This window comes from Engraulis encrasicolus, chromosome 8 (assembly GCF_034702125.1).
Source record: "Engraulis encrasicolus isolate BLACKSEA-1 chromosome 8, IST_EnEncr_1.0, whole genome shotgun sequence".
Lineage (NCBI taxonomy): Eukaryota > Metazoa > Chordata > Actinopteri > Clupeiformes > Engraulidae > Engraulis > Engraulis encrasicolus.
Window position 1 is genome coordinate 31566283 of NC_085864.1, and position 12500 is coordinate 31578782.

Genomic DNA, 12500 nt, shown 5'->3' on the forward strand with positions numbered 1-12500 from the left:
GGAGTGTATGTTCATTGGGGGAAGAGGAAGATAGACAGTATGCTCAAGCACGGAACATAAAGACAGAAGGCTGGTGCGTGCGTGTGTGTGTTTGTCTGTGTGTGTGTGTGTGTGTGTGTGTGTGTGTGTGTGTGTGTGTGTGTGTGTGTGTGTGTGTGTGTGTGTGTGTGTGTGTGTGTGTGTGTGTGTTTGTGCGTGTGTGTGTGTGTGTGTGTGTGCATGCGTGTGTGTGTTTGCGGAGTGTATTTTCATTCAGGATGAAGTGGCCGCGAGAGAGCGTGGAACGCTTTTAGAATAATATATTAAAAGATAGTGAATCGAGCAAGTATATAAAAGCGGGAAAAGAGGATTGACCAGAGAAGTGTAAGAAATGTGTTTGGTGCTTGATCAACGAGGAGTATGGGAAGAGGGGTGAAGGAATGGAGGACAGAGCGACTGATAATGAACTGTGGGAAGAGGCAGAGGGGAATGATGGTAAAACCGAGAGAAAAGGAAGCGATTGAACAAGGAAGGACAGTAGCGAGATAGATAGAGAGGGGGGGGGGCAGTGTATGGAAGAGAGATGGAAACATGGGAAGAGCTTTGATTGGCAAGAGGAGAGAAAGAGGGAGGGGAGATGGAAGCAGGAGAGAAGAGAGGAGAGGGGAGGGGAGGGGAGGGGGAGTGCCTTTGCTGTGCTGCATTGCAGACGCATGGTGTGGGGAGGAGTCAGTGCGTGTGCGTGCGTTTGTGTGTGTGTGTGTGTTCTGCAGGCAGATGGAGGGCCCACCCAGGATGGCAGCCCAGCTGAAATGCCAAGCGGTTTTCTGTTCGTTCTACTGAAAAACGCTGCGAATAGCTTTTGAACACAGCAACCCGAGATTTATACGGTTTCTACAAGGCCGTCAGATATTCAAATGCCAGTTGTGTGTGTGTGTGTGTGTGTGTGTGTGTGTGTGTGTGTGTGTGTGTGTGTGTGTGTGTGTGTGTGTGTGTGTGTGTGTGTGTGTGTGTGTGTGTGTGTGTGTGTGTGTGTGTGTGTGTGTGTGTGTGTGTGTGTTTTAACAAGCTTGGAAGCAAAATGTGTGAGGATTTGTGTGGTTTTATGCCCAGGATTCACACTGATAGCTGTTTGAATATTCAGTGTTAATTTGACGGCTGCACGGTGGGATGGAGGTGTTGTCTATCTGCCAGGATCCTTGATGAAAGTCGAGGTTTTATGCTTTTTCTGGCATTATAATATGTTATTTCTCAGCTCACAATCACAGATATACACTAGGGTCTGTCTGCCTCTAAATCATTTGCATGCAGCATTTTTAGATGCGTCCCACGTCTCTATAAGAGGCTTTGGTGTCCGTCCGTCCGTCCGTCCGTCCGTCCCTCCGTCCGTCCGTCCGTCCGCCCTCCCGTGATGTGTTTCCCTCCCGTGATGCGTTTCTGAATTGTGATTCCCTCCTGTGATTCCCTCTTGTGTCCACAAGGTGGCAGTCGCTCAGTTTTGGCCTGGAGCTCATGCGTGCAAACCAACCGTGCTCTTTGCCAGTGAGAAAAACATGGCGGCACTTCCTGTGGATTTTCACATGAAAGTTTTGCTTAATTTAAAGTCCCTAAGCGACTATAAATGTTGTGGCTTCCATATATTGATGTAAAAGTGCCCCACGAAGTAATGAAGCACAACAAAGTTACTCCACATTACCATTTGACCACTCGTTTTTCTATGCTAACAGGGTAGCTAATGTAGCATTGTAAATGATCCAGGGAGAAAGGGGGAAATGTTGTGATTTCAGTCCGCCTGAGGCAACGATTTTTGTGGGGAAGATGACCTGCATCTCGGTGGCATTGAACCACGCCCCCGTGCCTTATTTGGCTCGCTCAGCACGTGCGTCCTCAGTCCAATCGCAATGCTTTATTTTCCCCAGACGTTTAATCGCATTTAAGTGAAAGTGCCATGTATACACATCGCAAAATAACTCTTAATCCGATCTATTTAAATCGCATTTATTAAATCGGACTTAAAAACATCATGTACACGTAGCCAATGTCTCATTGATTAGTTTATGGAACTTACGGTTTGTCTGTTACGGTCCACGAAGACAATATCCACGTGAAAACGCAAACGCCTGCAAACCACTGTTTTGACAGAAATACAGTTCACCTCCAACCTACTCTGTTTTCTTCCCAAAGCGGCATTTAAAAGTATTCCATGAAATCCAACATCAACGTCACTTCAAATAGGTGACAGCATCATGCTCACACATGAAATAACACTTCAGTGAGGGGGGGACATCACTGCTCTCATATTAAAGTGAAAAGAGAATTTCACATTTTAGTTTATTTAATGTAGGCCTATGCAAAATTGCAAATAGCCTATTCATTGAAATCTGTCCAGAAAGGGTTGTAATGTTTGCCTGTTTTTTTATGTTTGTAATTAAAAAAAAAAAAAGAAAAAAAAAAGTGATTTTAAAAAAAAAAATAGCCTAACAAAAATAGAGATTTTATGTTAAAAAAAATGTGATATGGGATGGACCGATGGCCCCCCTAAGCTAAATTCGCCTTAGGTCCCCACATTGCTAAATGTAGTGTAAGGGATTATTTTGAAAAGACAGTAACATGTAATCAGCAATGCATTACAGTTTTTCAGTAAATTGCCCAACACTGTTGAAATCCTATGGTACTTTTTCAAATCCAGGCTTATACAGTACATGGTAGGCTTATTGATAAATTGCCTTGACAGGTTATGAGGAGGCCAAGGGGGCGTTTGGGCAAAAAAGGTTCAGAACGGGCATAGACGGACGCATCTGTTGTCCGCCTGTCGGACTTGTTTATTTTAATTATCGTCCAAACTTAATGGAGTCATCATCAAGTGACACTTTTGAACACTTCTTTGGAAAGATCACCACATGTTCAATATCTGGATGAACATCAATGCACCTTCAGATTTATACATTTTCATGATGAACATGACTAGTGTCATGACCTGGTGAGCATACTCTTGAGTTTAAAGATGCACTGTATAGGATGGTCGCCAGAGAAGGTATTGCAGCTGTGTTGCTCATTGAAACTGTGCTGCCTACTGCCGAATTTGATCTTTTCATGAATATTTACCAAATACTAAACTAATATGTATTAGTATGACCAAAGTACAATTAGTTTTGCAGCTAAAAGTGTGTATTTCTGGAAATTCAACATGGCAGACATGGAGAAGATACACCTTTTCATGTATGAAAAATGCAATTTTCCCAGTCATAATAAACACTATTTAATGGTGGTGGGGAGTATTCATGAAAAGGTGACTATTCATTTGTGAATGGGCAGCATGCATTTTGGAAAGAACCCTTTTTAGGAGAGTCTTTTTTAGGCCTAGTACAGTATTCCTTGGAGAATCCAGAGAGGCTCAGCTGAGAAAAAAACCCCACTGAAAATTGTGTATTGTTTCTCTAAACATCTTAAATCTTTTAACATCTGGCAGACATGTTAATTGAGTGTTAAGAGGCACAGTAATTACAGCCTAGCTCAAAGTGTGTACCACGTCTCCCACACATTGCTCTGTATTTTCACTACCAGATGCAAATACTGTACATTTCCTCTCAATAATGTCAATGTTACTGACTCTCCTAATTGCCAGTGCATTGCCAATGCAGAACGACCATTACAATTTGTTATTGAGAGCTTATTTTAAACGTGATGGATTTCTAAGCAGCACCACTCACATCATGTACTGGAAACAAAAGCACTGAGCTGATTTTATACTTACAGCTCTTGCATTATGCATGTGGCAAAAAGATGTGGTGAAAAGAAGGCACTGGTAGGCACTTTGTCAGACTTTATGTGTTTGAAATAAGCAAGACGTAATAACATTGCATCCGTCTGTGGCTTTGGTTCTTGAAACAAGAGGCCACCCCACGGCAGATTTAAAAAATGAAAAAAATTATAGTCAAGTGTGATTTGAATAATAACCCCCTTTTAAAAAAAAGAAACATTTAGATCTAAAGACTTGACAGTGGAGTTGTTTGCTATCCTTCATAACAGAAGCATAACAACAACAACACCCACAGAAAAGCATGGCAACAATAACTACAGGCTACAGCACTTTTTCATCCTTATTCCCCAAATGTCCAATCCCTCCTTCCCTCTCCTTCCCTCCTTCCCTTCCCCTCCGACTCCCAAAGTGCTGCCTCACATATCACGGCAGTAATAGCTAGCCATTTTGCAAAAACATTGTCAGCAGCACGACAGCCCCATTTGTGTCGCGTGTCCAGCTGCATTAGCCGAGAATGGGGATATAGCATTGCTAGCAGTCATCAGGGTTGGGGACCTTCCCCTGCACATACTACGTAACTGCACTCTGGGGGCTCACTACTCTGTCACCCTGAGGGCATGCAGAGAATGAACGGTTTCTTTTGTGGCACTACACACGAGAACCCCAATGTGTTACAGTACATTGTAGAGAGAAAGATATGGAGAAAGAACAATTTCTTGGTGGAAAAGGAGAACTCTGATGCATTACAGTACAGTAATGGAGAAAGGGGGAAAGGTGAAGAAAGGGCAGAAAAAGAAACAAATGAGAGAGTGGGTGGAGGGACGTTGATGGTTTTGTGACAGAATAAAAAGAGAAAACATTGCTTTATACATCACTTCACGATGGAGGTGAGAGTAGTGGGATCAGATGGCTACATGGGCTTGAGGGCTTTGGTCCTCAGTGTGTTGATTTGTGTGTGTACGTGCGTGCGCGTGTGAGCATGTGTTTGCCACTGTATGTGCGTGCATGTGTGTGTGGCATGTGTGTGTGCACGCACTGTGCCATTTCCCCAAGGTGGTTGGCTGCTGCAGCCGAGGGCAGTGTTGGGGCTCCTGGATGACTGTTCTGTGGTCATGGGGGAGACGGCAATGTGGACAAACACATCTCCCTAGCGAGGCCAGGGCCCGGTGCGCTCTCTCTCTCTCTCTCTCTCTCTCTCTCTCTCTCTCTCTCTCTCTCTCTCTCTCTCTCTCTCTCTCTCTCTCTCTCTCTCTCTCTCTCTCTCTCTCTCTCTCTCTCTCTCTCTCTCTCTCTCTCTCTCTGCCCTTCTTTCATGCTCTTGCTTCTTTCGTTTTGTTCGTTCTATTTATCTCTCCTTCTCACGCACACACACCCCTTGCCCATTCTCATTTGTTCTTCCTTCTAATTCCTGCCTCTGTCTGCACGCACACACACTGTGCACAGGTTCTCTCTCTTTCCCTGTCGCTCTCTGTGTCTCTCTCTCTGTCTCTCACTCTTTCTCTTTCTCTCTCTCCCTCACTCTCTTTTCATCCCTCCGTGTCATTCTCCCTCCGTGGGGAAAAGAGAAACAGATGAGCATTTCCTGCGGTGCACACTGCCTGCACTGCAGAGCTGCAACAACAGCTCAATCTTCATTGCCTCCCCCTGCCTCCATTAAAATAATTCCACATTTTATTGCCCTGGCAACCGAACCATTTACTGGCCCGCCAGCCGCCACAGACACAAATGGCATCCATCTTGAAAACCTGACCTGTCTGACCGGGCCACACAATTGGGGTGACAGACGGTTAGGCCTGTTTCAAAGTCAAAATGCCAAGGTGCCATTTCCTAATGGTCGTCTCCTCTACAGTACAATCAAGATCATAGAGATGCTGCTCAGGCTACCTTCACGGCTACAACGTGACGTCATCAATGAATGTCTTTAGAAAATAAAAAACTGGTTTGTGTTCTGGAGTGTTTGGACACAACGTAGACCTATGGATCTTGGTTAAAATGGTACATTGAAACTTAAAGGTGCACTGAGTAGGACGGTGGCCAGAGTATCTATTGCAACAGCAACTGTGCTGTTCATTGAAACATTTCTGCCTACTGCCAAATTTTCTTGAATATTTACTAATATGGCCAAAGCATAGTAAGTTTAGCAGCTAAAAAATATTTCTATATTCTCCTTTGCATTAATGAAAACTGTGATTTTAATTTTCCCTGTCATAATGAATGCCAGTATTTTAGAATTTTATATGGTTGTAAAAAAAGGTAGCATTTCTGAATGGACAATACATGTATGAATTCTGCAAACTACTGAACATATTTCACAGTGTGCCTTTACATTTACCTGCTAATCAACAGTGGTGGTTAACCTGCAACACGCTCTTACGCTCTCATGCCCCAACCTTTATTAACCCTTTAGGTCCCCGCTACGTGGTCCAGATTGGTGAGAAGGTGATTGACTACAATGAGGACTTCCGGCTCTTCCTGGCCACCCGTAACCCCAGCCCCTTCATCCCACCTGACGCTGCCTCTATCGTCACTGAAGTCAACTTCACCACCACCAGGGCCGGCCTCCGTGGACAGGTAAGCATCACGGCTCCAATCACTAGTACTGTACATAATGCCCCTGGCACTGCAGGGCTGGACTGGGACAACAAATAAGGCCTGGGCATTTTGCTCTAAGGCGGCGTTTATACTACATACCTGGGTATTTTGACCAACAAACATTTTTCTGTTCTATTCTTACCCAAATGTATTTGTTCACACATCGGCAAATGCGCATAAATACAGTATGCTGCCGAGAGCTGTCATAAATACTTAAAGCCTGTGTGCAGTAAGGAGAATGCCATTCAAGTCTCAAAGAGTTTTTGAAGGTTTGTTTTTTAGAGGAAAAACCTCTGTTTGTGTCTAAATGAAAGGCACACACGAAAGGAAAGGTCTTTGTTTATCAAAATACCCGGGTATGTATGAAGGGCCCCTAAATTGTGGGCTGGGCTCTAAGAAATGACAAGAGACACCCAACAGCATCGGCCCCTCAGGACCATCAGGGCTTGTCCCTCAGATGTTAGTAGCATGGGCATTGTATGATACGTAGCTGCTGTGGGCCGCTTCAAGAAGCCATAGGTTTCAGTTCATAAATTGAAAACCCTGTCACGTATTCCTTCAATCACAGCTGACATGGCGCTAACGGTAGGACACTCGTCTGTTATGCGGCTGACCCGGGTTCGATTTCCGGCCTGAAATCGAGTCCTTTGCTGTCCCTTTTCTGTCTCTCTCTACCCACTCGCTTCCTGTTATGTCTTCACTGTCCTGTCTCAAAATAAAGGCAAAAAGCCCCCCCTCCAAAAAAAAAACCCACAGCTGGCATCGCTGAGTAGCTGTGTCCCTTCTTGAGTGCCCAGTGTGATGAGCTGATGTTTGCGCTGGTTGGATTAAAATGTCTGGCAGCGTTTCATTTTCTTAACCGAAGATTGACATCCAGCACAGCACACAGTGCTGAAATATCACAGGCATGGTGCCGGAAATCAGTTTTGGGACAACAGCTGGTACATTTAACATTTTGGCAGTATATAGTCCATCATAATAACTTTCAAACGTTTGGATGATTTACTAAGGCCTAGAATTAGTTTCCTTTTTTTTTTTTTGCTCGGCTCACTAACTACCTCTTAATTTTTGCCCCCGGAAGTCGCAAAACCATTGGCCCCCATCATGCTTAATTTCCTTAACTTGCTGTATGTAGCCCTCATGGCTAATAAAGGACCCTCTGTAGACCACAAATGGGCAAAGCTGGCTAAATAATTGAAATGAAATGTATTACTGATGGAAGCCAGTAAGGCAGCCATTTAAGCACATTTGCTTCTGCATTAGTGTGTAATACAGCAATTATGGAGAAATAACATGGTGATCCATAACCGCACTGTGCCTCTGCCTCTGGCTCAGCCACACGCATAGAACAATGACCGTACACACGCAGTGCTTCAGTGTGGTCCATATGCAGTCTCAATCTCTATGACACAAAAATGCTGCCGTATCAGGGGCAATTTTGACTTGGCGCTTTTCACAATTTTTACAGACAACCATATTATCATTTTAATATAGAATATGCCTTCATCATAGCATTTCATCAGTAGGCAAACGTGCATTGAAAACATAATGTATGTATTTGATGTTAACAGGGGACTGGGCATCTAAGTGAAATTGTAATTGAAAATTGTAGGCACGCTTCTTTTTATTCTGTCTTGCTCTATTTGTGTGTCAACCCTCCCTTCATCCCCCACATATCTGCCTAAACCTGAGTCTCTGTCAACCCTTTTTATTTTTTTATTTTTTTTATTTTACTTTTTTTTACTTTACCAACCCATGCTCTCTCACCTATTTTTCTTCATCTCCAGTTTACTCTACCTTCACTTTCTTCATTCCCTTTCTTTCTTTCTTTCTTTCTTTCTTTCTTTCTTTCTTTCTTTCTTTCTTTCTTTCTTTCTTTCTTTCTTTCTTTCTTTCTTTCTTTCTTTCTTTCTTTCTTTCCTTTCCTTTTTTCTGTCTTTCTGTCTTTCTTCCTTCCTTTCCTTCTCTGCCTTCTAAGCAATTTACCTGCAGCACGCATTGGTTATGAAGAGAAAGCATGCTTATGATTGCGGGGGGAACATTTCCTTTTTCTCCTTCTTGATGTTTGTTCCTTATTATTATTTTTTTTCCTCCTTCAGACTGCCCCTAAACAAAATTTCCTCCGCTTTATGTGTTCTTCAAAAGCCTGCTTTCTTGTTTTTGTTGTGTCGGTGGCGCACGGCCGAGTTTTCTTTTGTTCTTTTCTTCAATTCATTTCTTCTTTTCTTTTTTTTTTCTTTCATTAACGACCTTGGTAGCTGAAGCCTGTGTTTGCCTCTTTTGCTTTTTGAAGTTTCACTTGCTCTCTGATGAACCAAACAGCTCTGAAAGCATTAATAAATACATAAATAAGGACAGGGAAAAACAAGAAGCACGGAGGAAAACAACCCTAATGACTCCTTTCTTCATAACGTCTGTTTTTGTACGAATTTGTGGCATTTAGTAAGGCTGGCATTTTTTTTTTTATTATTTTTTTTTTAATAATGTTGATTTGATATTTTTGTGATAAAGTCAAAGAGGTCAGCTTGTTTCAAGTTTCAATTTTTTACATTTCCGTGATTAGAGCAATCTCTAATCTTCATCTTCATGTTCTCAACTTATTACATGAGCTACCTGTTATCTGCTTGTTACTGATCTAATATCACATATTCTCTGTGTTGTCATTGGTTCCTCTGATACTATAGGCTTTTTTCCACTGTCGGTTTTCTGATAGACCTACAGCTCAACATAACGCGACTTGGCTGCCACTGTTTGCTTTTCGATTGGGCACGACACAGCTGGTAGACCTACCAGAAAACCAGCAGTGGAAAAGAGCCTTATGTGTCCCTTCTCTCTACCTCTACCTGTTTTCTCCTCATAGAGTAATTAATAAATTGTCACATACAGTATTTGTTGGTCTCATTGACTCTGTATTTGTTCCTCTGACGTGTGTCCCTCTTCTCCGCAGCTGCTGGCCCTCACCATCCAGCAGGAGAAGCCGGAGCTGGAGACCCAGAAGACGCGGCTGCTGCAGCAGGAGGAGGACATGAAGATCCAGCTGGCCCAGCTGGAGGAGTCCCTGCTGGAGGTACCGGATGGTGGCTAGACAAACTGATGAAAACTGAAAGTAAAGTCTGCAACACCAAGCTGCTGCTGCCCTGCTGCCCGAAACGTTACATTAAAATAAGTGAAATGGGAGCTTGGTGTCGCACACTTTACTTTCATTTTTCATGTGATTTTGCGAGCCCTGCACCCGATCTTTTGGAGACGGATGTGCATGTTTTTCTATTTTTACAATTGCTAAACAAACTCAGACACAGTCAGCAACCTCAGAAGAGAATGTTTAATCATATTGTTTTGAATGTTCACATGTCATTTTATTTAGCTGACGCTTTTATCTACGTAAAGTGACTTACAGTCATTTTAAGTACAGGGTGGTTAAACAACACGGTCAGCCACCCCAGAAGAATTTTTAAAATTATATTGTTTTGATGACACTTAGCAGACTATTTTATCTAAAGCCACTTAGTAATTTTAAGTACAGCGTACTGGTTACCGTCCCTGGAGCAGTGTGGGTTAGGTGCCTTGCTCAAGGGTCACCTCAGTCATGGAGTGAGCTAGCGAGAGGTAAGGGTGGGATTCAAATCTACATCCCTCTAATCAAAGGTCCATCTCCTTAACCACCAGCCCACGGCTGCCCATTTCATCACACCTAAGACTTTACCTGAATTACCTATAGTAGTACATCAAACAATTATATAGAATCTTGCCAGCCCATTTTATGCAGACACTTAAGTAGCTTATTATTAGTCTTATCATCAATAGATGAATGTTATCCATATGGTGGGTTCAACGGTCCACTCCATTCCTCAAAGGCTGGTTCATTATCATGGTTACTAAGCCCAGTAGGCAGGATTAAGGATGGGCTTTGCTGTTGTTGTTGAGACAGTGAAATATCCGCATCACAGCACAGGCATCCTGACAACACGTGTTGGTGTTGTAATAAATATCACTGAAGGATTGAAAGTGGAATGCAGCTGGTGTGGAGAGTATTCCCCGCTGCCCACCGATTGACAGCTGCGCCAATACTCTCAAGTCTTGTACCGTCAAGGACGACAGATTCTTGTCTGTTATTAGATTCATCCTCACACACTAATGATCCTCCAAACCAAAAACCCTTGTGGTTTGAGGGAATGAACTGTGCTGTATAACTGGTTCTGGCATGTGATTTTGCGAAGCCACTTGCTGAAATGTAATTTAGTCAGAGTGAGGTTACGCTTACCTAATTCCAGATGATAATGTATACTCCCACTTAAACTCTCTCTCTCTCTCTCTCTCTCTCTCTCTCTCTCTCTCTCTCTCTCTCTCTCTCTCTCCTCTCTCTCTCTCTCTCTCTCTCCTCTCTCTCTCTCTCTCTCTCTCTCTCTCTCTCTCTCTCTCTCTCTCTGTCTCTCTCTCTCTCTCTCTCTCATTTCTCTTTCTTAGACGTTGGCTACAGCTCAGGGGAACATCCTGGAGAACAAGGACCTGATTGAGTCTCTGAACCAGACCAAGGCCAGCAGTGCCCTGATCCAGGAGTCCCTGAGCGAGTCCCACCGGCTGCAGGCTTCTCTGGACCAGGTGGGCTACGGGTGCTGCTGCTGGGTGTGGGAGTGGGGTTTGGTGGAGGTTGGAGGTAGACACGGTCACATGGATGGAAATAGATGGATGGTCCAGGGTATGGGAATGAACTTTATCATTTTGCAAAATCAAGTGAATACCCTGTAGTTTAGAGTCAGATACATAAACATGATTTGTGGGAAATGAGAGGTGGGTTTAGAGCAGCGGGTTTCAACCTTTTTTGAGCCAAGGTAAATCTTTTTCAATGGCAAAATTCCAAGGCACAGCACCACTTGAAAATGTCAACTTAAAACAGAATTTTATTTCCTAAATTAACAATGAACAGTCAATCGGCACAATGGTTGAAAGACACTGGATAGGAGGAGTAAGCAAATGGAGAGAGAATAGAGAGAGCACAGAATGGATGAGTAGCAATTGGTCAGGGAACAGAAATAAATGGTGTGCATAAATGAGTGTTTTAAAGAGAGAGAGAGAGAGAGAGAGAGAGAGAGAGAGAGAGAGAGAGAGAGAGAGAGTGAGAGAGAGAGAGAGAGAGAGAGCAAGCGACAGATGGAACTTCACAGTTTGGCTTCCAAGCTGAGGAGCCCACTGCCCCGTTCCCTTGAAGTGCATTTTTGCTGATATGACCACTACGGCTAATTTCCCATGACTAAGGCTTTTTCTTTTTTTTTTTTAAACTGACGCATGAGTTTTAAATACGATTCACTTCCACAGACCAAAAGATTTTACTTTTCAATTTCTACTAGTGCCTCTTCATTATCTGTTCCTACGCCAAGCCCCAAAGGCCCATGGGTAATGGAGTGTTTAAGATTATATTTGAAGTTCCGTCGAAGTTCCTTTTAACTACATCGCTCTCTTTCATGCCAACTGAGTTCTCCCACCCTCTTCCTTCTTTTTCTGCCGCTTATCTGTCACTGTGTTGACTTATCTCAGCTGTGGTGTTGGACTACGATAGAGAGACTCGCCTGATGAATATGAACTCATGAATCATGCTCTCCGCCTATGCTCTCGCTCTATCCCTCTTCTGTGTTCTCTCTCTCTTTTGCGCTCGCTCTTTCTCTTTCTTTCTTTCTTTCTTTCTTTCTTTCTTTCTTTCTTTCTTTCTTTCTTTCTTTCTTTCTTTCTTTCTTTCTTTCTTTCTTTCTTTCTTTCTTTCTTTCTCTCTCTCTCTCTCTCTCTCTCTCTCTCTCTCTGTCTATGAGAGAGAGACATGAGGTAAGAAAGAGTGTGAGAGAAAATAACAGTTACTTAATCTGTCTCTGTCCCATGCTCTCACTCCATCTCTCTGTTTCACTTTCTCCCCTTTTTCTTTTTTCTTGTCTTTGTCTCTCGTTTACTTACTCCTTCTTTCCCTGTCTATTTAATTTCTCTTTCTCTTTCTCAGACGCTTCCTCTCTCCCATCATTGCCATTGTCACTTTCTCTCTCTCTCTCTCTCTCTCTCTCTCTCACTCACTCACTCACTCACTCACTCACTCACTCACTCACTCACTCACTCACTCACTCACTCACACGTGCACGCACGCACACACACACACACCTCACCGTTCCTCTTCCCCTTTCCTTTCTCT

At 43.2% G+C, this 12500-nt stretch overlaps 1 protein-coding gene across 1 annotated transcript in view; it reads left to right on the top strand.

The window, feature by feature from the left end:
• dync2h1 (dynein cytoplasmic 2 heavy chain 1) overlaps positions 1-12500 on the top strand; it is a 346171-nt gene that overhangs the window by 149374 nt on the left and 184297 nt on the right. Inside the window, exons 68-70 of the mRNA XM_063205480.1 lie at positions 6147-6310; positions 9279-9398; positions 10796-10930. Of these exons, the coding sequence (XP_063061550.1) occupies positions 6147-6310; positions 9279-9398; positions 10796-10930 (419 nt within the window). The remainder of the gene's footprint in view (positions 1-6146; positions 6311-9278; positions 9399-10795; positions 10931-12500) is intronic.